General features: G+C 39.6%; 1 protein-coding gene across 6 annotated transcripts in view; it reads left to right on the top strand.

The window, feature by feature from the left end:
* The window catches only part of LOC143365642 (dual 3',5'-cyclic-AMP and -GMP phosphodiesterase 11), a 173,672-nt gene that overhangs the window by 59,037 nt on the left and 87,759 nt on the right, over positions 1-26,876 (top strand). For 3 of the 6 annotated variants that reach the window (XM_076805996.1, XM_076806001.1, XM_076806000.1), the window contains exon 2: positions 191-295. Coding sequence is in view for 3 of the 6 variants with exons in the window: in XM_076805997.1 (XP_076662112.1) it covers positions 24,745-24,784 (40 nt within the window). In the remaining 3 variants the exon portion in view is untranslated. Of the gene's footprint in view, positions 1-190; positions 296-22,320; positions 24,785-26,876 lie in introns of those variants that run through there. The other 3 variants (XM_076805995.1, XM_076805997.1, XM_076805998.1) reach the window with 2 other exon arrangements.

The following is a 26,876-nucleotide window of genomic DNA, read 5'->3' on the forward strand; positions in this document are numbered from 1 at the left end:
ACAAGGGAAATGATGTTTTTCCGACATTTTGCATCGTGTGATTGCTCGAGAGTAGAGAGTTCTAGGGTTAATTTCGCTAAGCGCGCACGAGCGGACGACCGCCACTTTATTATTGCAATTGGCACACGACAAAATGATTATTAATTTATCAGATTGAGTCTTAAAAGTGAGGTCTTTTTGTCTGTTTTAGGTACGCGGAACGCAGTCAAGCTGGCTGCCTCCGCCGGTAACCCTTCCGCAGCCGTCGCCGCGTCCGCGCATCCTCCTGTTCTTTGGAGATCGCGCAGGAAGCCGGGTAAGAATATACATAAATCTTTTATTATCATTACACTGCGGATTTTTCTGCGGAAGAGAAATTGCCTGCATCCACTGCTGGTCACAGGAGCGCTTTCAACCCTCTGCGATATCGCCTGTTCTCTCTCCGTTTCACTTCAGAATTTACTGGAAAATAATGTAATTCAATTATATTTCGACAGGTCGATTTACTAAACTATTTAGAACTCTTCATAAACAATACAATTGAATGGAAACCTGGAATAAGAGGGTCTATGTTGCATGTACTGTCGGGTACAAAATTAAGTGGACACCCTTTGGAAACTAAGTTTTTGAAAATTGGACTAAATAACGAGTTTTTTTGAGATATTAGAAGTTCACTAGGTAATTTAGGGAAAAAATTAATTATAAATTACCATTGGTCGAAATTGTGAAGAAAAATGAAAAACGATGTTTTTACGTTTTTATTTGTGTCTATAATGAAAATTTAAAATTTGCCTTTTATAGGTCTAAGTAAGTTATACAACAAAGTTTCATAAAAATCGAATACGGTTGCTATCAGCTGTAAATAATTAAAAATGGCAATAATTGTAAGCCCAAAATTCAAAGATTCAATTTTTTATGCGCCGATCTATTTTGATGAAACTTTGTACATGTATATAACTTACTTAGACCTACAAAAGGTATATTTTAAATTTTCATTATAGGCACATATAAAGAAGTTAAAAATGGTGCACTTCACTTTTTTCACAATTTCAAGCAATAGCAATTTTTAATTAATATTTTTATACACTACCAAGTAAACTAATCTGTCTAACGCTTTAAGAAAAACTCGTCGTTCGGTACAGTTTCAAAAAATTATTCGTTTTTAATGGGTGTCCACTTATTTTTGTCCCTGACTGTATACAGTGAATTCTCGATATATGTCAACAACGCGGATCTTGCCAGCGTCGTGTATCATCCAGGAAACATATATAGAAAAATTACTGTAATGAATGTATATTGCACGTAGCATATGTGGACCCTTATTTGAGGCTTTCTCTTATTTGAGGTACTCTTTTAAAATCAACGTTGATTATCAGTTTAGATTCCCCAAAAATGGCTGATCTGGATTAACTTGAATTGAAATTACAGCTGTCCACGCTCGTCGTAATTTCATAAAATCCGCAGTCTAATTATTATTTATACTCTACAACTATTCACTATCAACGCTATATGTACGTTCGAGTACACCGTAAATTATCAACAAATACAACGACAAAGGGATTATTGAAACGAATATTCTTTTTGTTGTAAACAGCTTACAACAAATTGCTTGGCTAGTTGAAGATTGGCCTAATTAGAAAAATAGTCGCGTGTTTCAATGAACATTTTCTATTTTAAAACAATCACATCTTTATGGGGTCGATAAAGAAATTATCTAACCTACATAGGATGTGAGAAAAGTATCTAACTCAAGTTCATATACGCTCTCAAAAAACAGTTGCAAAAACCAGTAACATCGTGTTTTCTACATAATGTTGTACTTTTAACGAACGCATTGAATTACAACACGATCATAGAGAAATAACAAATTTGACAGTGTCAAAAATAGAAAATTATTACACTTTTAGTCAATGAGCGGTGTGTTTTTAAAGTGAAAATGCATTGTTTCAATAAATATACAAAAATACAAGATACGACATCATACGTCTCACAGTTATATAAGAATAATGTTCCCTGTAATTGCAATTACGTTCCGAAAATTGATTGTTATTAAGAATAGTGCACACCCAATAGTTACATACGTCTCTGTTTCCTGTACGAAAGCCGTTCCGGACGATTTCGTGTCGCGTTTGTAACAATAAAGCTTTCGGCGAAAAACTATGGAGCCCTACATGAATAAAAACGAGCATCCCCGACAATGCTGCGACCCACGCACAGCAAACTTGACAAAAATGGTACTTTAAGATCTCGGATGGTAGGTTCTCCAGCGTCCTTCCAACTTTACTGGACTGAAGTTCGACGGATTACCACCTTTTCCGTTCTCCCGAAAACGCTTTTAGTAGAATTTCCTTTTGCGATGGCGCGGAGCTATGAAACTGATCCCGAAAATTGTTCGAGAGGCGAAAAACTTTCGGTACTTCCGAGTATGGATTTAGAAAATTGCTACTCCACTGACTAACAAACGCAAATATTTTTCGAAACCGTTCGAATTGATCGAATAATCTAATGTCAACCGATTTATAAATTATTAGACGTACAACTTACTATGCTTTTCTTATTACATTTATCAACCCTCCGTATGCTTTGTCAGTGTTATTCGTGCCACGTCGCGGTAGCGGCAGTGTTGCCAGACCGGGGAAATTGAGGGAAATACGTTTACCCTCTCTCTGTCATTACCGGATTAGTCACGTGACATTGTGACGAATGCACGACAGAGACGAAACGCGTCACGTGACCGGAGAATGGCGGCGTAGAAGGGGAAGATGGAGTGGGAGACAAACCTTAATCTGGCGACCCAGGGTATAACCTCGAGCGACCACCAATATGTGTGAGTGGGTCAGAAATGACTCCGGCATAGATCTCACAGAAGTCCGAGGGTTAAACTGACGTACAACCTCTTAACATTGAATCACAAATGTGTGTAAAATGACTTTGGGAAAATGGCTGTCACCTTCTTCTAGTTTAAGCCATTTAACTCACATTTTCAGTAAATACTGCTTAAACATCATACAATAAGCCGTATATATTAATTTTGTATAAAAACAGAATTTTATTTCAACCTGATGTTTTGCAAAAATGACTGCCATGTCCTTGTAGTTTAAGAAATTCAGCTCTTTTCAGTAAATACATGCAGATGTTTGAACGAAGCATAATTTTACAGATTAAGGATTCTTGAATTTCTCTTATGTTTCAAAGGCATATAACTTATGCCAAACAACGAGCAAAACATGAATAAGCTATGAGGTGATGTATGAGAAAGAGCGCACGAGCGCAAAGTGTTAGGACGCGATTTTCTATATTCCACAATCGGATTCATTGCATTCTCCGTTAAAGTTCAACGTGAAGTTAATGTTCGAGTTAACCTCTTCGTCCTCGTTGCACTCGCGGCAGCAGACCGAGCAATTGGCCCAAGGGTTAATTTCTCTGCGACCGGCTAATTCGATACGAGTCTCGCTCGTTTGACCCCTTATTGTCTCCGCTCGGTCTCCGGAGCGGCTCGGAACCTCTTCGAATTTTTTCAAGATCAGAGTGAGAGGAGCAGAGAAGTCGTTTGAACAGCGTACTTCGCGATAGTATTGTTTTTGCGCCGATGCCCGGATGATTTAGAGACGATCGAGCAAACATAACCGCGCCGCGGTTTCGGTGAAACCGACCGTTAACCCAGATCTTGTAATTATTAGGTTGCTGCATAAATTCTGCCCGCCATTTTCGTCGTACAAACATTCTATCAGCGGAGTCGCTCCAGCCGGGTACAACTATCGATGCTGATTTATGTTGTCAGCGATCTGAAAGCGCGGCAAGAAACGCGAATTGAAAGACTTCTTCGCCTTTGCGGATCGACGATCGTCCTAGATCCTCGTGCGACGAAAACAATGTGCCCGAAGGATCTCGCAAAAAGTGTATAATGCAATTTACGGATAAATGTTTGTACAGCTTACAGTTTTCAATTACAATTACAAGAAATTGTAACATGATGCTTAGGCTAGATTGGATGATGCTTAGGTGGATTTTATGCATTCATGACAGAAATGAATAACACTAATTTAAAATAGCAAGAAATATTTAAAAAATGTTTAAAAACCGAATTTAAATAGCAGAGCTATAATTAGAAGAATTTGAAAATACCAATTCAAAACAGTGAAAATATGAAAAGAATTTGAATATATCAATTTCAAACAGTGAAAATATTAAATGAATTTCAAAGTACCAATTTGAAACAGCAAAAATATTAAAAGAATTTAAAATTATTAATTTGAAACGTAGTGTCGTGATATTGTTACGATAACGAGGGTTTATTACCAATTTCACCGTGAACCGAAATGCAACGCAAACCTATTTGAAAGGGGACATTGATTAATTCAATTGCCATATCTGCGGTCTATAATACCCATTATGCAACAATTATTGCGTTTATATTTGGCAAACGCGATAGTAATGTATCTCTGCTGGCAATGCGGCTTTTACAGGAATACTAAAGATAGTGGAACAGAAGTTAATAACATAATTACATTGGTCTGTATAAATAATAAAATCTGTTCTTGAATTGTAAACATTCCGAATGTGTACACATACAAACCAAAAATGAAAATGAGGTTATCAATATTGAATACACTGAATTGAATATACGCACATTATATAAATTGATATAATTAAATGGTTCGTAAATTCTCAAATTTTGAGTAAATCAATATCATAGAAATGGCTTACAAATTTATTACTAATATTGAGTACACCACATTGCTAGTTTGAAAATATTTGTATATACATTTACTAGTAAATCTTTTCAATTATTAGCAAATCATTTATGATCGAAAATGATTTGCTATCATCTCACTTCGTTTTTCAAAAATCGAAGATGTGTTACACCTTCGTGATGTGTCAGTGCAGCGGGTGAAGCGTTACATCTTTACGTGACACAGATTAATTACAGAAGAAAATGGAAATAGGTAAATTCATGGAAAGTGAGGTATTAAAGAAATAGTTTGTATACTTCGTAACATTGCGTTTACTATAATAGCATGTCTCATTGACAAGGTAGCATATCGTGTTCCAGATGACTGCTTTAACGTTGTTGCTGTTTGTCAAACTCTTCCACTACTACTAAATTACCAAGGGTGTCATTAACAGAGCTGAAAAATGCATTCTGGTTAATGGAGGTTATAAAACGTGGCACACCTTTCCCCTCTCGTATCTTTTTCATGTAGATATTTACATTTACGATGAGAACTATGCAGCGTGTATAGTTATGACACGAACGAGAATTTCTTCGGTGTGAACTATCAGGGAAAATATTATTTCAGAATTTTCGGGTTCAGTATTTTTCATAGCCTGTTCTAGCCTAGCTGTCTTGTATTTTATATAGTTTTTTTTATTGTGCTATACAATAGCCTATCGTATTCCACTAAGTAGTTTGGATAATCGAGGTTCCACTATATCGTGGATCAAACAAGTAGACATGGTCGAAACAGTGTCGTGTTGGCTATCATTTTAATCAGAGAAATGTCACGAACGTGTTAATACTAGTTTCGTAAAAAAATCATTAGAAACAGAAAGGTATCGTTGGATTAATTGATCAAGGAATCTCGAGGAGTCACTGCCGAATACTTTCTCGGAAACCAAAGGAAACCTCCTACTATACGTACATGAAGAAGTTATTGAGAACGATGACCTTGGTAACATACTTCAAGGTCATCGTAAATTGGACGTGGCTTCTTTTTTCCTGCATAATTGCTGTATTCTTGACGGTGACATGGACGATTTCATTCAGTCTATAAAAAAGAAATTCTGACGGTCATCTCGCCGGCGTTGATACCCTTGTCAACGTGAATGGCAGCCTGATCCAAGGCACGCTTTTGCGCTGCTGAGGATCTTTCCCCCCCTCCCCCCGTCTCCCGGCGGCCCTGTCTTATGATATGATATATATCTCGCGTACCAAACGAGTTATTATTACTTTGGCCCGTACGTGGCTCGAGAGCGGAAGGTCACAACCTCCGTGAATTAGCGGCGTCCTAATTGACGTATCCGTTCGAGCGTTTTCAGCTTGAAGATGCGCAGCTGCGAGGATCAAAGTCGGCGAGCGTAGGATATCTCTTCGTCAACGCGGCGACTCTTCCACCGAGCCCGAAGAACGAAACTCGAACCTTTTATCGTATGCTCGCGTTGTTACACCTGGAGTTACTTTCACGAACTCATTCATGAAGTATTAACAGCAGGGGAGACCGGAAGAAGTTGACACAGTGGCACGGTGATACAATGCAATTATCTGGACAGCTGGATAAACTACTCTGATTTAACGTTAAGTTATGCTAGGAGAAGGTAATTACGTTTTGCCCTTTGCCGTACATCTCCTTTTTGCGGCACGTTGGCGTATAAATTTGCCCTGACTATTTTTCTTTATTTAATTGGATACTTTCCTTCTATTCTTAGAAAAATGGTTCGAAAGTATATTGAAAAACAAAACGTGGCGAAATTGGGTAATGGACCCAATTACAGTGCCTATATTAATGAAATTATATTAATCAAAAAGGAGATATTAAATTGCTTTCATTAAAATCGGTTAATATGTATGTTTTATATCTCTATGCTTTAAGAATAAGTATAATTAATACAAGCATAGTAATTGGGTCCATTACCCTATTGCGAGATACTTTTGAGATAGCTTACGCCATAATGAAAGAAGATTCTTTGGGATTGAGGCAATGTGCAAACAGGATATGATATAGATAAAATATTAATCAATGAACTCGATGTTATAAGAAATAATTCATTTATACAGCCAGTCAGCTGAAATTTATTAATATATTTTCATAAGAAAGGTGGAAGTATTTCTTAGAGAAATGAAATGGAAGATTCAGACCATACATCTTCCACCTCATTAGAGTGTATCTATACGCCTTCAGCGCTTACTTTAGCTTCATTTTATGACGGAAAAGCTGAGAATTATTCAACAGCATGCACATTGTCAGTACTCTCATCGCAAATGTTAATGAAATTCTGATGTTATCGTGTCATAATAATAATAGTATTATTACTATTTATTGTTACACAGGGTGTCCGAAAATGTTGTACTTCATTGAAAGGGACGATTCCTGACGTCGTGTGAAGTAACTTTTTCCTTTGCGAAAATGTTCTCTGCGGCTTTGTTAAGGAGTTATTAACGAAAAACATAGACCAATCAGAGCGCGGATACAGCAGGCGGATTCCGATTCAACCAATGCCAACGCCAACTCATGTCTTTGCTATAGCCGTGCTCTGATTGATCCTTGTTTTTCGTTAATAACAAACTTTCGCAAACTTTCGCAAAGGAAAAAGTTACTTCAAATAACCTCACCAATCATCCTTTTCAAGGAAATATATTTTTGGGACACCCGGTATAATGACTAGACAGCGGATCTTTATTCAAAATAAAAATTGTCTGTATCAATTGCAAAGGGTTACATAAAAATTGATTTCTTCTCTCAATAATTTGAATAACTAATAATTTTAATAATTTCAATAATATTACTCATTTGTATATAATGTAACAGTAATATTAAATTCATCCGACGTTTCTTTTATGTTGTATTATGCCCACATATTTTTTATATAACTTGATAGGCATCCGCAGTCTAACAACATGACATGTGTATGAAAACGTGTATTGAAGCCACCAAGGACTGTGATCAGTGGACTGCGGATTTTATGCATTTATGGCAAAAATAAATAAGTGTCACACGAAGTAGAAGAAACATCGAATGAACTATGTATTACGGGGTGTATTATTTACAACAAATTATTAAGGGAAGAAATGAATTTTTATGTGACTCCTTCTCCTTGTAATTGGTGCAAACAATTTTTATTTTGCGTGAATTTCGCACCATCTGGATGCAGTTAATTGTACTAAAGATTATGGTATTGCCAGATTCGCACAATTCTTCGTGTTTTAAATTATTTGAAATTTAACTCGGTCAGACATCCGACTGACAGCGAAGAATCTCGGCGGTGTTCAATACTGCTACGTTGATAACTCCATTCGCTGCATGCTTGCAGCGTATTTCATCCGGTACTGTTACAAAATGGATGCGCATTAATATGGATTTTTATCTTTATCGGGATATGTGCTGAATGAATCACGAGAGCTGTTTCTGAACCTTCTATAAGGCATAGTCCTTGTGACACGAACAAAATAATTTTCCGTTGAATATTGTTTATTAGAGGGCAAGTTTTTCGCTCTAATCAATTTACGTTCGATATAATAATAAATGTGTGAATACTTTTTATATTATATTTTTTATATTTTTCTTCATTACACATAGGGACATTATTGTCAGAGCTATATGTCGTACAGCGCAATACAAAAAATTGTTTAAAAACGACTGTATTTTACGTAGCAGTGGACGAATAGTAAATATTCAAAAAATTGTTTAGACTGTACTGCTACATAAAACACGTATAGATGTTTTCGCTGATCAGTTCGGATAATCGAGGTCCCACTATATCGTGGATTAAACAGATAGACGCGATCCAAACAGTGTCGTGTTTGGTATCATATTAATCAGAAAAATGTCATGAATTTGTTAGTATTAATTTTATTAAGAACTCATTAGAGACAAAAAAGGTATCGTTGGATTAATAGATCAGAGAATCTCAAGAAGTCATTACTGCATCTCGGAAACGAATGGATATAACCTGAAAACTCGTTAATTTATTGCAACCGAACAAATTTTAAATTCGCTATAAAGAAATCCTGTTGTTACAAAAAATGTGGCGAAAGAATAAAGGGATAAGATAAAGGAAGATTCAAAAAATTCGAGAAACAATCGCGCGAGTTGAAAGCTGCACGACGGTAGCCGCGGAGGGTTAATAACGATCTTGCTTAATAAATACCGAACGAATCGGCGACAGTAACGTTTCCCAATCGGCGGGCACGGAAGAAAGGAAGACCGAATGCGACTTACAAGGACCGAAGTGCGAAGACAAGTTTAGCAGCGAGATACGGAGAAAACGATGCGCAGGTTAATTACGAGATCACTGCTGAGAGGATTCTTTAGCGAGTGCCCGAACGATTAGAGAGTTGCAACTGACGGTCATGAGGTAACGGTCGAGAAACGCGCGATGCTCCCGCAGCAGAGGAGAAATCTTCTTCCTTTCGTTCCTCTTCTCCGGCCATGACAAGTAATAGCAAAGCACGCCTAGATGTATCATGAAATCGTGGATTCGTCAGTGCCCCGACACACGAGTGAAATTTATCTTTCGGCTGTGCGAAACGTTTATGCCGGGGCTTAAAGATCCCTCGTTTCTCAGTGTCAGACGTCGTTTCTGCAAACACTATTGTCGTGGCCTAACATGGCGAGACGCCGACACTTCACCGCGTGTACTATGAAGAGACGTTCTACATAATAACCTGGCGAGTTCGAGGAATTCGCGACGTGACACGTGAAAGCGTGATTTGATTTAATCTCGCTCTAATCCTTCAAAACGGTCAATTCTAGACAATTTATTCGATAAAAAATGGTTGGGTTGTCGTAGCTGGAGTGTTTCAAAATTTTGTTGTACACGTTTGGTTATTGTTGGCTTATTTATTGTAATATTTAATACAGTCTGCTAGAAGAAATAAACAGATAACGTCTGCCTATGATATAATCCTTAATAGTCAAGAATAAATAAACGAAGAAAATATTTGCAATGTAAGCCTTATTATCCTTCAAATAAAAGAAACTTTTTCTACCAAATGGACCGTTCTATTGAGTTCGAACGAAAGTTCGTAGCGTTTTGCAGGTAAAATTCAAAGGCAAAATTAAGATGTTTATTCAGTAATTGATTTTTCCGTTCTGTTCTATTAGTCTTTGCCACTTCTTGCCACGCTATTGACTAAACTTATGAATAAATATTGCAATTTAAACACGCTACGAACTTCCGTTCGAACCCAATATTTTCAAAACCACACGTACGATTTAAAGTAGACTGTTCCGATGTTTGAAATGAGATTTTGGAGATCGAAGAATGCACGCGGAGGAAATACATCGAATATTATAACACGTCGGTACGAGCGCAGTGGATTTAGCCGGAGAGCCGCAGACAAGTCTGACTGCTTTTTTCATGATTCACTTTAGACGTCGAGGAAAGGCAGACAAGAGGTTGTTAATGCAACGTTTCCTGAAACATGAGGTAATTCCCGATCCACCGTGCCGACGTTTCTCGTACGAGTGGACGACGCCCGCGCTTCCAGCCATTTTTCATTGTTTCAGACGTCAAAAGCGGCGACATCCGCGACACAATGTAACAAATTACATAATTGCGGTTCCGTACCAATTCTTCGCAGATCCGGAACAATTTTCGATTTTACATTATTCATTCTCGGACACCGTGTATCCGGATCGACGGTGAATTATTATGCTTCGAGATATTATACATTCGGGGGTTGTAAAAGTCGATAATTGCCTGTACAGAACGTTCATTTTTGTGCGATATTTTTGAATACTAGTGAGTGGGATAACTGATGTATTTTCGTTTAATTATAATTTGCGTATTTTATTGTAAGAATGACTCCGTTCGTGTTCATCATTTTCTATATGTTCGCTTTAGGTATCGTTTTCACAGTTATTATTATTAGGGTTAAACTTCACCTTAGCAGCCCAGAAATTTTTAACTTTTTTAAATATAATTCTGTAGATTTTTATGAGAAAATGCCAAAAATCCAAGTTTTAATAGTAGGAATTCGCTGGTTCAAAAGTTACACGTGTTTGTATACATTCATGAAAGCAACTAGTTATCGGTGACAAAACTCTTTTTAGTTCTTTGTTAATGAAACATGCATCATTCGTGACATTTTTCTGCTCAATGTGAGACCAAACTTACTTACTGGCTTAATACACGACAGAGTAGAACCTCTGTTATCCGAACTAATCAGTGGAACACGAGTGTTCGAACAACAGAGCAGTTACCCAGCTACAATGCTAAATGAAATTATTATTGATCTGTACAATAAATCTTCTGTACGGATCACTCTAGATTAAACTGTTTACATATGTATGAAACTCGTATCAGACGATTGGTTCGGATAATCGAGGTTCCAATGTATCGTGAATTAAACAAGCAAATGTGCTCCGAATTATGTCATGTTTGGACTCGTTTTAATCAGAATAATGTTGGCGATGCATTGGTAAAACTTCCGCGAAAAAATAATCTAAAACGAAAGGCTACTAAGCTCTTCAAGAGATACACCCTAACCAGAATAAATTTGACACGGATACCCTGCACATTTCTAACGCATAAATCGAGACATTACCGCGCTTCCCTTGGCAAGGAAAAGATCAAAGTATAGCCCTTTTATCCGGCTTAAGGGACGAGAGCCCGGCAAGAAAATAGCGCATTAATCACTACGCCGGTACACCTAACAGCAGGCGGATAATTGGATACGAATGTTAATTCACGACTCGAGTTTCCACTATAATCACAAACTTTTCGGAAAATACTCGGCGAAACGAGTGAAACGTAATTAGCCTTCCTCCTGGCCGGGACATTGTTCATTCAGGTCGAATTAAATTCAAGCTGCAAAGATTTAGTAAACACGGCACGGCGCGAAAGAACGACGCCCGCCAGATTGAAATTCCTTCGGCGCCATTGCTGCACCAAAGCAGCTTATCGTTCCGGGGGCGGGGAGGAAGGGAACTGTTCGCATTATTTTGACGTTTAATGAATTCAGACAATTCGCGCTCTCTTTGGTAAGCCAAAAGAAAAAAGAAAAAGAAAACGTTTGGTTCGAAGTTTCGTCGATCAGAAGCTGCACCTGCGACATCGTGGCTCGTGTCACCGGCATGATACTTCGAATGCTGGCTCATCAGTTGCATAATCCAATGGACCCGTATGCTGGTACGCATCTGAAACCCCTTGGCAGAGAATACGCGTGTGCATCATGCGCTTACATCGTGGAAACACGAACCTCCCAGTCCGTAATGTACATCAGTACACAAGCGAAGATCTACGAGTGGAAATTGAGTTTCTATAGGTCTGTAAAAATCAAATTTTCTCCTTCTTCTAGGTTAAACCTTGCTCAAGCTACTCACTACGGTATTGAGAACAGTTTATACAGTGAAGAGCAAAATCGAACGAATGGAATCATTTTTCCAGAAAATCATTCTTTGTGAGTTCATTATAACGGGATTACGAAATACTCAAGGGGCACTTGATTTTATATTCATTCGAGCACGAATATTTTTATTCTGTTACATTTAATTTACTAGTTACAGTATTTCATTCCTGACTCGATTTTGCTCCAGTCCAAAATACTAACCAAGATTTACAGTGTTTACTCGATATTTTCCAAAACACGGGTCTAGCCACAGACATATATCGGCCAGCAGATCGACCGAGGTCTCTCGAGCTTCTTGGCCACTGCCGCGGGGATAGTTCACGGACTTTTATCGGCTAGGCATTTCGGATATATAATAGAGTAAACACTGTATATTGAATATTGTATTGAAGAACCTTTGACTGCTCTAACGGATGCAAATCGTTTTTGTATACCTTTTACTACATCTTTACAATATTCTCGAGATTTTTATCCCCATTGTTCCTCTACTGCAATCCATAATTGTCCTAGTGAAAATGGTGGAGAGTGATACAGAGATGTTTTTCGAGAGGTTGCAAAAATCAATCTTAAACCATATAAGATTTATATAGGATCTAAATTATCTAAAAGCTATATACGAAATATAAATTACACATTTTTATCTGACTTGGTATTCTTCTCCAGGAAATGATTTTAAAGAACATGAATTGCCATTAGTCTGTGGAACGGGTTTTTCGAATGTAAAAATCGGTTTTCAATACCGGATAATATACGATTTTCTTAAAAAATCCAAGTCGCGTTCAAACCCCGTTGATTAATATTAACAACGACTATTAACAATTTATAGAACGGTTACATATGTTCGAAAGATAAACCACCAGATTTGCTCATTCTCTAAGCGACATTATAATTGCATTTAGTTGAAAGGTAACTTATTCACTCATACAAGCTAAGGCGACTCATTTAAATTACGCTGAGCAATATGATTAAACTTTGTTCCGCTTTTTGTCATTCATGAGATCCGTTAATTAACGTGTAAGCTGCAAACCGTCACAGCGATAATCATTTGTAAAAGTGTCAATTACTCTAATAAAGGATCATCTGTGCCGACAATATCATGGGACATTTACGGTTGCTTTTCGAGACCAGGACAAAGAGTAATAATGAAATTTAATAACAGTAATAAAGCACAAGCGTCTCCCGCAATCTCAATTAACACGTCCACAGTCCCATGTTCCGTATACCAACAGTGATAATTTTGAATAAGGAGCTAATAAGTCACGCTTAGTTAAGGATAACAAGTATTACGAGTATAATTAACCTAAAAAATATTTTGAAATGAGTAAAATGACACTGAGAGGCTCTCACAAAAGACTATTCGTTATTGTTCTTCAAAATTGTATTACTTCCGTGCATATCAAAAGTTTTACGTCTGTGGTACAATTATAATACCAATAATAATATGCAATTCAGCTCAAACTGAACTGAATTTTAGAATTGTTAAAGTTACTTGTGCTATATAAAAATTTAAGAAATTGTTTTCTGTTTTTTATTGAACCTTGTATTTTAAACGTAATCATTTAAATCGAATATTTTGACTCAAAGTTAAAATTGTCTGTATTAATTTATTTCTTCTTTAAAGAACTGGTAGCAAGTTAAAAATAGATCAAGATTGTACGAAAAATGGTACTTTTCGCATCACCGTATTCTATTTAAGAAAGATGGAGATGCCCTGGCTGGATGGATGTTCCTGGCTTTTGCACTTGATGCAGAAAATATTAATTTCGCATAAAGAGCAGTCTAGTCATTAGTATCGTGTTTTGTAAGCTCGTGTCGCGCCTCTTTCGGTAAAGGTATACCGTTCTCGCGAGCGCATGACCGATATCATGAATCTCTATGGAACATTCGTTTCTTGCAACGCCATTATCCACCTTCTCGATGTCCCCCAAAGAGATTCCTCCGTTCTCGTCCAAGACATCTGTTTGATCGTATTGCATGAAAGTTCGTCGCGTTATAGGATATCGATGCTCCAGAAATGTCCGTTCTGATACATGCAATGGTACCTACCACAAACGTTTAATATGTTTCTTTACTGCGGGATGTTTGTTATGGTTATTGAAAATGCCGTGTGCTGCAACTCTGGAAATAGTTTCGTGCTCCTTGCGCCAAATTTGATCAATGTCCCAAGAAATTTACGTTGGCACCCAACTCAAATAAAACAAATTAAAAGATTTAGCTTAAAATTTATTCTAGCCTCTAGTGGAGTTTTACAGTTTCTTTCAAATCTAAAGTTTTGAAGAAACGACGCGCTTGTGTAGAAAAGAATTTTCATTTAAATAACGTGTCTTCAAGAAATGAATAATTCAGAATGATTATGTAATATTTCGAACATAATATTCGAATTTGTTAACAATTTGGTGTTGCTTAAACAAGGACGTAGAAATTCGCTATTAGTCATTTACGATGTGAATTTCAAGTTCACAGACGAATAATGTATCCCAAGTTCTTATAATTGAACGTTTATAAATAAATTCTTTTATCATGTGACTTTCGAGACATAAGAACAATTTATATAGTATAGATAACATAGCATTTTATGAATCTCTCTTGTTTAATCTTTAAATAATGAATTATATTCGAAAGAGTTAATGGAATATGCGTAAATAATTGATAATCACTGATCATTATTAATTTGAATATGCTCTCTCTCTCTCTCTCTCTCTCTCTCTATCTAGAAGTTGAATAAAAGTTACTTAACGCACTGCGAGCCGGTCGTCTATATAATTAGTTGTTCCGAAGACTAGTTCAATTTCACTAAACTGCTGTTGCACTTAATTAAACCTTCTCATTTTCAATTAAAACTCGGTCGAAGATTTACGTCACTGTATAGGTAACCCTTTACTCTATTAATTACTCTGAAAAGAACATCTATTTTCGAAATTAAAGTTTCGTCTACTTTAGACTGTAACCTGTCCAAAATATTGTTATAAACCTTTGGAAAGGATTTTCTATATTAAAGCGGTTAAACATGCATTTCTTTTTATTGTTCGCAACTTCGTTAAACTATGTTCGGAAATGGTGTTTCTAGTTTTAATCGACGAATAAAAAAAAACATTTTGACAAGCATTGACTCATTTATTCGAAACGCATGAAAATTAAAAGAATATTTAGAAAATTCTACAAGATACAGTGTGTACTCTATATATGTCCTAAATGCCTAGCCGATAAAAGCCCCAGAACCGAGGCCTCTAGAGCTTCGCTGTCCTTTTCTACGTTCGGCGTGGATCAAAGAATAGTATCTCCTAGCCGGTATATGTCCCTGACTAGACCAGTGATTTGGACATACATTGAGTAAACACTAGGGGCGTGCGAGAACCCAAAATATTGGATCGGGTCGGGAACACGAAATTTTTTCGGGTTCTGGACGGATTTGAATTATTTTCAAGAGTGTCATATGTTATATTCTCGAAATTTTCGGGAAACCCGATTCCTTCGGGAATCTCGAAATTTTCGGGAACCCGACCCGACCCAATGCAACCTCTTCCCGACTCATCCCGACTACATAGGTAACTGGTTCCCGATATTTCGGGTTCTCGCACACTCCTAGGAAACACTGTAGTTCGAGAAACGGTAGTCGGATCCTCGAAATTTTCGGGAAACCCGATTCCTTCGGGAATCTCGAAATTTTCGGGTACCCGATCCGACCCAACTCGTCCCGATCGTGGGGTTTTAGGGTTTCTGATATTTTCGGGTTCTCGCACAACTCTGGTTATTGATTAAATCTATGATTTAAGATCTTAATTTTATCCTCGCATTTTTATTTCAAAACTGTATTTCTTGATCGATATAATTGGCATTTTAAAATCGGGCATATGCAACAACCGAATAAAATGTTACCGCGCGGTGCTAGTTTGACTGCCAGTAGCTGTAGATTTGGCCTACTAATCGCTTAGAGGAAGTCGAAAAAAAAAATTTCCAGCGGCTCTTCTATCGCGAAGGTGCTTGATGATGACTAATCGTCGTGACATTATTTCGGCCCACGACGACGGTGAGATTTGTTGGAATTCATTAAAAACCCAGAGGCCCGTGCGTTGTCGTCGTCGTCGTCGTCGTCGTGTTTGTTTCGTCACGCGTAAGTAAGCGTCTAATTAACTCGCCCACGTAGCGCGGCGCAATTTGCTTGAAAAACGGGGCGGCAACAGGAAAGGGGAAACGGAGAAATATATATATACAGGGTGTTAAAAAAAACCATTCAATATTTATATGGTACATAGAATAGACGGTGCTGAGTAAAAAAGCCTTAGAGAACATAGGTCAAAAGGTCAACCGTTTCTGAAATATGAACATTTTTGTTTGCTAGCATTATGATCAACTCACTTACTTCCATCGCATGCGAAGCTTACTTCAGTGTTTATAAGTCGCGTTATGAATGTCCTCATTCAAGTGCCGACAGTAAATTTCATCCAGAATCCGTCAGTTGTGTTTCGAGGGAAGGAGGACACGTGGAAAATCTTCTGTAAATATCAAAAGGCCAGTAGTATCATGATGTTAGCAAATATGTTCTATATACCATATAAATATTGAATGGTTTTTTGAACACCCTGTATATACATATATACTTAATCCAAAAAAGCGTCGTTGTTACCTCGTCGCCGTTGATATTTATAATTGTGCAGCGAATGCGCCAATGCAACGACCCGGCCAGCCCGATATCTTTATTGGTAACTTAATTGTAATTTATTGTCGCCGGCTGCTCTAAGTTGCTACATTGCGATCAACCGGAAACGGGCATGTTAATTTCGTTAGGGCACTCGTGTATTAGCAACTGATAGCCGCCGCCATGCGAATTTCAGCTGGACAACATTCATCGAGTTCACTCATTTTTATGGCTTTCGATTTAATTATTTTCTAGCGGAGTAAATGATCTCGTTAGGCGAGTAACATGGCAGTGCCAGCCGAGATTTCTGAGTTTCACTCGTGGCATGTGAGTAAATGTCAATGCTGTTATATTGTCTGAAAAGGGGATTAAAATTTAGATTAGACATATTTACATCTGGAACCAAATGTTAACCAGATGCGTGTGACTCACAAACTTGTTTGGAATAGGCCGCCATATTGATTTAAAAAAATTAATTAACGAAATTAATTTCGGGTGAGCTTGTATCGAGGGAAATATGTCACAGAAGAATATTAAAAACAGTGAATCGAATTATGAATATTAAAAATGACAAGCGGAAATCATTGAAGACATTTTGCAATCAATTGCTGTGTCGAAAGGATACAAATCATTTTACAAGTCATCCTGTCACAATATGTATAAGAAACAATGTATATCTTCGAGCTAATATAAAAATCTCATAAAAACAGTGAATGAAAACATAAATGTTTAATGCAAAATATAACGGAAATATAAATATTTAACTTTGCAGCTTTTTGTGATCTTTAATATGCTACAAATGCACAAGCCTATATTCAATCCTACTACATTTATACCGCTCTCGCAAGGTTGATGTTAATAAGTGCAAGAAAGCATAAACAACATAATGAAATAAAAAATACAATGTAATATCCTGTAACAAACAATTTCAAAATAAGAATTAGCCACCATTATGTGTAAAAACCAGAGAAAACCAGTTAACGTTATCAGTCGATCAATCAATCAATCAATCAATCAATCAATACAATCTGATCACACACTGCTGATATCTGTGGGTCTTTATGCATAATAAAAATTGCTTGCATCAGTTACAAGACACAGATACATAGGCATTTATTTCTTTGTGACACTTTTAATAAGATGAGAACAATATAACAGTACATTTAATTTCTTTATATATTTTCTACTATTTTGCATATAATGTTCTTCCCGTTTTTGTCATAAATGTATAAAATTCACAGTCTAGTTCTAATTAATTAGATAATAATATTAATAAGTTGCAGATAATATATCGACACTCCTACATTCTTTGAATCCTTCTGCTATTTCAAATTGCACAGTTCATTGAGAGCGACTAAAATTTAATGATTCAATTCCACGATTGGAGACGAAACGAAACATCGCAAATTATCACTAGACTGCGGATCTTTGTGCAAAATAAAAATTATCCAAATCAATTTAAAAGAAAAGAGAGTCAAATTAAAATATATTTCCTTTTCTAATCATTTGAATAAGTCGAAAGTATAAGGCGTACAAATTAATTCGTAGCCTTTACTTAACGAATTTGCCCAACAATTCTTCGAACAGTTCAAATATATTTTACAGTCAAAAGTAATCTCTATGAAATTCTATTCATTTACTCCAAAAATAAATTATCCTAATAAATATTTAAAGCAGCGTCGATTTAACGGACACAAGATTTGGATTTCAAATATAGTTACGATTGCGTTCAACCTATTCATTCTTATAATAAACGTATAAAATCCGCCGCCTAATTAACACTAACCGACACGATTTATGTAAGCTCCTGGCGAGTTGGTCCTGATGGTAGAGCAACTTGCAGTCGAACTGACGGTTACATTTCAATCGACGTGTAATCAGATTGCCTTCGACCGAATCCTGCCAAAACCTGGAGCCAGAGCAGCAGAGTCGTCGACAATGTGCCAATCGTCGTGATCGAATTCGCGTCGAATGCTGGTTGGAACACGAACGAGCATAATCGACGTGCACTTCTCGCCTTTCTACCTCCAGCTTCGTCTCTTGCCAGGCGTTATACTTACGTAAATAGACGAACAAGCGCGCGGTTATCACACGAAAGCCGATGTAAGCACATACCCGACGGCCAACACAGAGCAGATAACAACTTTTATCTGTCCTCCCGGCTTCGGAACCGTGATACATATACATCTTTCCCGGACTACAGCCGTCACGATACGTTCCGCCATTTCGCCGGTAGCCGGATTTTCAGCTTTCTACGCGACAGGACAGGCCGGAACCTCGGCCTCGTGCATAATTGCTGAATATCTTATGCAACACCTTTCCCCATTAACGAACCAGAGTCCCCTCGAGTCGAACGCGGATGATTAGTCACGCGAAATCTGCGTTTTTCGCGTGTTCGAACGAACTAATCCGCCCCGTTTTGGTGTTAGTATACCTACAGCCGCTTCACAGTATTTACTGGGGGGCTGTTTCTATAAAATAGGTGGATAAATTCATAATTTTTCATGTCATGGAATGGGAGTAAAACTAGGCCTTTCCGTATTAGCTAATACAGTGTTTACTCTATATGTGTCACAAATTCATAGCCGTTAAAAGTCCCAGAACTATCCCCACTGCCGTGGGGTATACCCCGTGAGAGGTCATGGCCGAGGCCTCTAGAGCGTGGATCAAAGAATAGTATCTTCTGGTCGATATATGTTCCTGGCTAGACCCGTGTTTTGGACATATATCGAGTAAACTCTGTACTTGATTGAGACAGACCGCTGCTTTTTTATTTTTAAAAAGCAATAAAAGATTAGTCACTTGTAGTGGTCGGTTGTTCCAATGGTAATACATAAATGCAAACACTGTAATTTGCGTGTTACATGTTTTACTTATTAAACTTATAATAAAGTTGTACCAATTCGAAGTAAATATGTACAATTGTTTCTGATGTAAGACGACGCTTTTTATTTCGAAATAAGAAAATCGCTATCCTCTCTTCTTTCTCTTCATCCGAAATACGACGAAAGCCGGTTATATCGAAAGAATATCGAAATATCGGCGTGGGTCAGAAATGACTCGGGCATAGGCCTAGAACTCGCAGGGGTCCGAGAGTTAATGCTCGGTAGACTTAATGTTAAAGTAATTTAATGTCGATGTTAATGTGACTAATGTTAGTAGTCTGTGTACTACACGACAAAAAGCCACAATAATTTGTGCAAGATGCATTCGTAGGAAATGATTGCACAAATTTTATTATTCGAGCTTGTAATAAAGATTGAGCCAATTTTAAATAAATTTAATCTTCTCGCTTTTGTACCCCAAACTCACCGTTTGAAATCAAACAAATTCACTCTTTTGCGAATTTGATCTGTGTAAGGGTGAATTTTTACACGTGCCAATCACGTCTACCGCTCGATGGGTTCAGCGTTAACACGCAAACGCAAACACTTGAATTTGTGCTTTACAGGAGAAAATGCCACGTGAATCTATCCATTGAACGTTCCCCCAGCTCGGAGTTCTATTTTCCTAGCCACTGGCGCGGCCGTCGCGTCGCGGAAAAATCTTCAGCTTCATTAATCTCGCGCCTGTTACCCGGCCACTGTAATCAATATGCTTGCTGATATTGTTGCACTTGCACGCCTTTGACGAGGAGTTCGCGAAAGACGGAAACCGGGAACGATAAAGACGTCACACGCTTTTGTCCTCCTCTCCCCCCTCTCTCCCCCTCGGTCGCGGCACCTAAAATGCGCTCGCGGACTCGGAACAGAGCACACGGTATCGACATCGGGATCCGGCTCCCGACGATTACACGGATAAAAAGCGAGAATTACCATAAGCGATCGGGTTTTTCGATTTCTCGTACGCGCGTGCATTCCCCCGGTTCACGCAAATGTCATCGAGCCGGAGGAGAGAGATCGTGTCGAGTCACTCGAGTTCGCGCGTGTTTCGTGGAAGTCTTTGTTCAAAGATTACTTTTGTTTGACCAGTGATGTGTTCTTCCTCGTTTGCTGCGGCGTTACGCCATCTTCCACATAGCGAACGTTCTTTTTTTTTTTTTATAACAAAAGACTCCAGACAGCGGATCGCTTGTACTCTTTGTGCTAGAAATTTTATTTTTTTTTTTTCGATTCTGTTCCGAATGACCACCTATAGTTTCAAGTGGTTTATAGTAAGAAGCTTAGTACGCGCGTATAAGCGAAAATAAAATTATTCGATATAAACTGGCAATTTGAAAATGTCGAGTCACGCTTTACGTAGAAGTGCACAGAGTCTTGGTTACAGTTAGTTGATTAGTTTGTAGTTCTCAGTGTAATACAGTCTTAGTTTTAACTGAAGATTCTCACTGTTTTACGAGGAACTGTTTGCAATATTTTCAGTCTGTTGCTATTATTTGCATTAAAGAACATTATTATGACAAAACGGAAACACTGTAAGATGACAGAACGCTTTCGAATGGAATTAACAACATGTGTATTTGGTTAATTTTAATTTAAACTGTGGGATTGTAATCTATGCCACTGTAGAAAGTGTGATTCAAATTGGTGGTGTATTGTGGCTAAAGCCATTATTTTCATGTTTTTTTAAAAATGAAAGAAGAAAAAAATTCAGAATTAGTGCGAACACTTGTATAATAGAGGCAATATTCCAAACGCTACCCTAATTTCATTATGTTATGAGAAAACATTGCTAACAAAGGGCCCTAGCACGATACTTCGTAATCCGAGTGAACACTGTACCACTTAAGGGTTAAGAACCATACTAAAACCACTTCAATTGCAAAAATTCGTGTCCGATTTTCGAAGACAATAACACCTTCCAAAAAAGAAATAAATGACCTATTCAATTCATCAAGCAAACAAAACTCAGCGAACAAATGATATAATATATAACGCTAATAACCTAGCAGTTGATGCAACATAAACCTATAAATTGAAAGAAGAAAAAATAAAAACCACGCTGTTTTTACGAGAAGGAAATCCTCTGGCTTATGAAACATGGTAGAAAATGACAATTGTAGACAACGATGATGACTGCGAATTTGATGCATTTATAAGAAAGATCGGTGGGAGAAATTTAAAACGGTAAAAAGATTAAAAGAATATTGATATGTAATTTTGAGTTTTTTTTTTTAAATTATATCGAAGAATGAAAGACACAAGCTCTGTGGTTAAAAAAGAAAACTATTACTTTAAAATTCAAAACACCTGCGTTTTAGTTCCAAAATGGGGAACTTTTGCAATCATCCAATAGAATCGCTTATTTCTCCACCTAACTAGATTGACAATTCGCACCGCCTCGACCCATTGCGCTCCGAAATTTCGCCGTTTCTTCGTTGCCGGCCTGTCTCTGTCACTAAATCTCTCGTCCTTTCTTCCGCTGAATCTGGATACTTTCTCCTTCTCCGGCACTCGAATTCTGAAATCTTCCTTCCTTCTGGCTGTGAAATCCTCGTTCTCTCCCTCCCCCTTTTATCCTCGTCCTCTCTCCTTCTCTCTTTGACTCTTCTTTCTGTTTGACCGTAGTCGGTCTCTCTCTGTTATCTTCCTCCCTCTCTCTCTCTCTCTCTCTCTCTCTCTCTCTCTTCCTCCCTCTCCCGTTCTTTCTCTTCCTCTCTCTCTCCGTCCGTCTCGCAAGCGCTCCCCTCTAGCTCGTTCAGCTCGAGCTCGCGAGAGAGTAACTCGACTCGATCCCGACACGGCAGTCGCGGTTAAACTCGCGCGGGGAACGTTACGTGTGCGAATTGCGCGGCACGCGCGTTTTGCTCATACGCAATCGGTGTGAGAAACAGTGTCTGTGTGTCCCCGCGGCAGTGATCCCTTCTCGATGCCATAGATCCACCTCGAAACCCCGACGATTTTCCGAAGAGAACTTTCGCCGACGCGAACGGAACAACCGAAGCCAGTGGAACGAGTCAAACAAGTAAAACAAGCGGAACAAGTGAGACAAGTGGAACCACGGTTCGAACATTGTTCTCCGAAAGAGCTGCATCGCGGCGTCGATCCATCGATCTGTTAGCCGCCGCTCGTTATCCGTTAGCGATCTGCTGTTAGATCTCGCGGGATCGATGTCACCGGACGTGAGAAAGTAAACACGCGTGTAAACCAAGTTGACCAGATCCAGACGTCCGTCGATCGAGCAGGGGACCTCGCTCGAACCTCGAGATCGAAGATCGATGGACCTTGGGAAGGGTGTTTTTCGGAGCCGGAGGTTGTTACGGTTAGTGGAAGTGTGGAGGCGAGAGATTCGTCGGCCGCGCGCAACAAGAACATCGTAAACCGATCGGCCGTCGAAAAAGGACGAAGTGAGACTGGAAGTAGCGACCGGGAGAAGAAGCCAGCTGAGAGTAGAAGAGTGAGAGAGACAGAGAGTGATAGAGTGAGAGTCACGTCGTCGAAGATACGACGCACCACCCGCGCTTTTTCTCCGGCTCGCGGCAGAAGCAAAAGAACAACGAGCGGAAGGCGTCTGGTGGGAGGGTGCTCGTAAATCAAAGGCAGCTCGTCAGTATTCTTTGTCAGACGGAGAATAATTCGAACGTCGGATAAAACCGTTCGTTCGGTTAGACGTCGACGGAGGAGGAATATCGGCGAGAGACGGGGGCCGGTCCGTTCCGCAGTCAGCTGTTCATCGAACGGGTCTGCATTAATTCCGGTTCGGCAATTAACCGTGTCCCGAGCGGCAACCGTTTAAGTCGTTCGCGGAACGAAGACTGGCGAAGATACGCCCGCTGGCGAAAAAAGAGGAAAACGATCAAGAAAAAAGAGAACGCGAGAGACAGAGCTCACGCGCGCGAGAGAGAGAGAGAGAACACGGGGAAGAGTTGTTCCCCGAAACAATTTCGTGATTAACGGGGCCAAGCGAGACCGCAGCGGCGCTGATGGACGGCGCTCGATGAATAATCTGCTCGGTTTTCCGGCCGGTGATCACAATTAGTGCCACGTCTCTGATAGAGCGGTTCGATCGGTCGTTGAACATTCTGTACGACTAACGATTGTCTTAGCTAAAGGTTCCTCTTGCCCGTGGTCCACCTCGCGGTTAGGAGAACGGGGATTTCGGTGACTTTCAACGGAATCGCTCGAGCGGCGGCGGCGGCGGCGGCTGCGCCGGTTTTCGAGATCCGCCGCGCGCGCGCGGGAAAGAGAGAGAGAGAGAGAGAGAGAGAGAGAAAGAGGAAGAGAGACAGAAAGAGGCGGCCACGTGGGTGTTATCGGGGAGAGAATTTGTCCCGCGAGAGATCGGCCGGCTACGTGGGAGCGATTACACGAACGAGTTCATTCATCGTCTGAATTCCAGCGCGGCGGAAGTGACGGGACGCCGCTTCCTCGAAACTCGGCTCGAACACGCGTTTCCCGGCGACGTTCTCGCTCGGATCGCGTTGTCTCGCTTAGGCTACGTTCTCTCGCGTTGCTCTGGGTCGCATTGGGTCCGGCACCAGCGCCGCAGAGAACCAAGGGCCAGCGAAGAGCAGCATAAACGCCAGAGGCCAACCTAGAAAAAGGAAAGAGAAGACGAGAGTGAGGTGCGAGTTGTTTTCGCTCGGATCGTGTTGTTTCGCACGAATTGCAGTTGTCCCGCGTTGTATCACAGAGGGCCAAGGACCAGCGAAGAGGATCATAAACGCTGCCAGAGACCGACATAGGGAAAAAGGGAAGAGGGCAGTGGGGACCGCGTTGTTTTCGCACAGGTCCAGTTGTCTCTCGTTGACTCGTCCAGTTCACGTTGCTCCGAGCCTCTTTCCGTCACCGGGAACAGAGCAGTGCCAAGGACCAGGCGAGGAGAAGAGCGGTCGGAGGACAAACGAGAGGAAAGTGAGCGAGTGTTGAGGAAGAAGGATGCGGTCGTCCCGGAGTATCCCGGGCCACGGGCCGACCAAGTGTCCCGCGAGACGCACGGCCGGTCCTTGAAGGACACCTAGGCCGGTGGTTTTCGTCTGCTCGCGAAGGGATGAACTGTTCTCGAAACGGCGGGTTCAAGCACGAGAGACGAGCACCGCTCGGGTCCTACACGACGGCACTGGTTATGAACGTGATTGCTCCACTTCGTCGAGGCGTATCGCCACGGTCAGCGCACGATTATGCAGCTGAAGAAAGCGATGCTTAAGATATTCGATCAATGTGAGTTGACGATTCTACCTGCTTTCCCGCGCTGTTGCTTCTTTCCCCTCCCCCACCCCCTTAAACACCTCAGGGACGACGCACGGCGAGGTTCAGTGAATTCTCGATATATGTCAACAACACGGATCTTACCAGCGTCGTGTATCGTCCAGGAGACATACCCAAGCCGTGTTATGTTTACACTTCTGGGCGACCGAATTTTATTCTAGCATTATTTGTATGTAGGTTCCAGGCCATGGTATGCTAGGTTGTTGGATTTGCCTTAAACTTCAGCTACGACATCCTGCCATAGAAAATGAATATTGATATTTAGAACATCGAAGTGACCTCGATTTTTTGTTGAAACAATGTTTTTTTTTTTCGAAATTTTATACATTGAAGTTTATGAATGTCTAAGTACTTTTTAAGTTTCGCTGTCCGAAGGGTTAAGTTAACATCGTTGACGTCAGGGTTTACCGTGCAGAGATCGTACGTTGCTAAGCACCTACAAATTGTGTTAATGTATTATTGTATTCAATCTAGTAGACGATGGTATAAACTGTATTATTATAAACAATATAGGCGATGAAGGTCCCTAGAGGAGATTAGATAGCACCCATGTCCCTATGCCGTTTAGTTTTTGGATTTTGCTGAGGATAAGTCACTGGCAGTAGACTCGAGTGACAATTGCGTTGATGAGAACGATTGTTTAGACGAAGCTCTTTTCAAATAATAAGATTGCGATTTGTTTATAGTCTGATTACAGTGTTTACTCGATATATGACCACAACACGGGTCTACCCAGGCACATATATCGGCTAGAAGATATTATTCATTGATATCGATCCAATGAATATTATTCATTGATATTGATAGTAGTAATATTCTTCAATCTATTTCAAGTCTTCTCCGTTCTATATTTCACCAATTCGGTTTTGTCAGAAATGTATAAAATTCGCAGTCCCGTTGTAACACTTGTGGCTCCTGCTTCTCGCATTTGCTTCTCTCAGTTTTTCGGTCCGTTGGTCCGGACATTTCGGTGGGACTTTTTGTTCGTTGCGTCGAGTTATTGTTCGGGCCTGTCCCACTCGTGACGAAAACGGTCCCAAACGGGTGAAAGTTCCTCGAGTTCACTCGTCTCGCTTGCTCGCGCGGGGTTTTTATGTCTTCGTGGCGGCATCGTTTGTCGCGATGATGATAGATAGACTCGCGAGAAGGATTTCTTGCATCGAATGTACCGGGTATCTCGATGTTGTTCTTTCAAAGCGCCGAGTGTTCGAAAGTTTGTCCGAGTGCTCACTGCAAGAGCTGCGTTGCTTTGCAATTACACGATAATAGTTTTACTTCGTTAGGAAGAACCTGTAACCTTGGTTCGTTCTCCTATCTGTTATCCGATATAAAACGTTGTGATGAAAGCTTGTACAAGACAATAGTCAGATTTGAGATTGATTTAACGACCAGGGCCACTATTACTAGACTGCGGGTTTTTATGCAACATTAAAATGGTCCTCAAGGTGTCCCAAAAATGTTGTATCTCTTTGAACAGGGTGATTCCTGAGGTCATTTGAAATAACTTTTAGGAATCGCTCCTTTCAAGAAAGTACAACATTTTTGGGACACCCTGTATATTAATTGCAAGGTACAGGAACAGTATAGACATGTGTTTTTTTTTTCTTAATAATTTTAATAAGTTGAAATTAATACAGCAATACAGGGTTTCCTAAGAAATGTATTCACCGTTTGAATCTTGGTCCACTCATTATTTCCAATTAATTACAGCCCGAAAAGATAGAAAATTCAGAAAGTTATGACCCGTTTTCATGACACCCTGTGTTTTCAAATTCATTAACCCTGCGTACGCTATGCCGGAGCGACCGTCAATACGTACAATTTTATTCCGTTATAAGACGTCGCTTGCTATTTCGAAATAAGAAAATCGCTATGCCCTCTTCTTCCTCTTCATCCGAAATACGACGAAGCCGGTCCCGAGTTAAGTGCATTTGATCTACTCATCTCTGCCGTAAACGTATAAAATCAGCGGTCTAGTTATTATTTAATGACTATAGAGGATTGTGTATGTTAAATTTTCTTCTCGTTTTCTACTTTTTGAATG

The sequence above is a fragment of the Halictus rubicundus genome, chromosome 2 (genome assembly GCF_050948215.1).
Source record: "Halictus rubicundus isolate RS-2024b chromosome 2, iyHalRubi1_principal, whole genome shotgun sequence".
Lineage (NCBI taxonomy): Eukaryota > Metazoa > Arthropoda > Insecta > Hymenoptera > Halictidae > Halictus > Halictus rubicundus.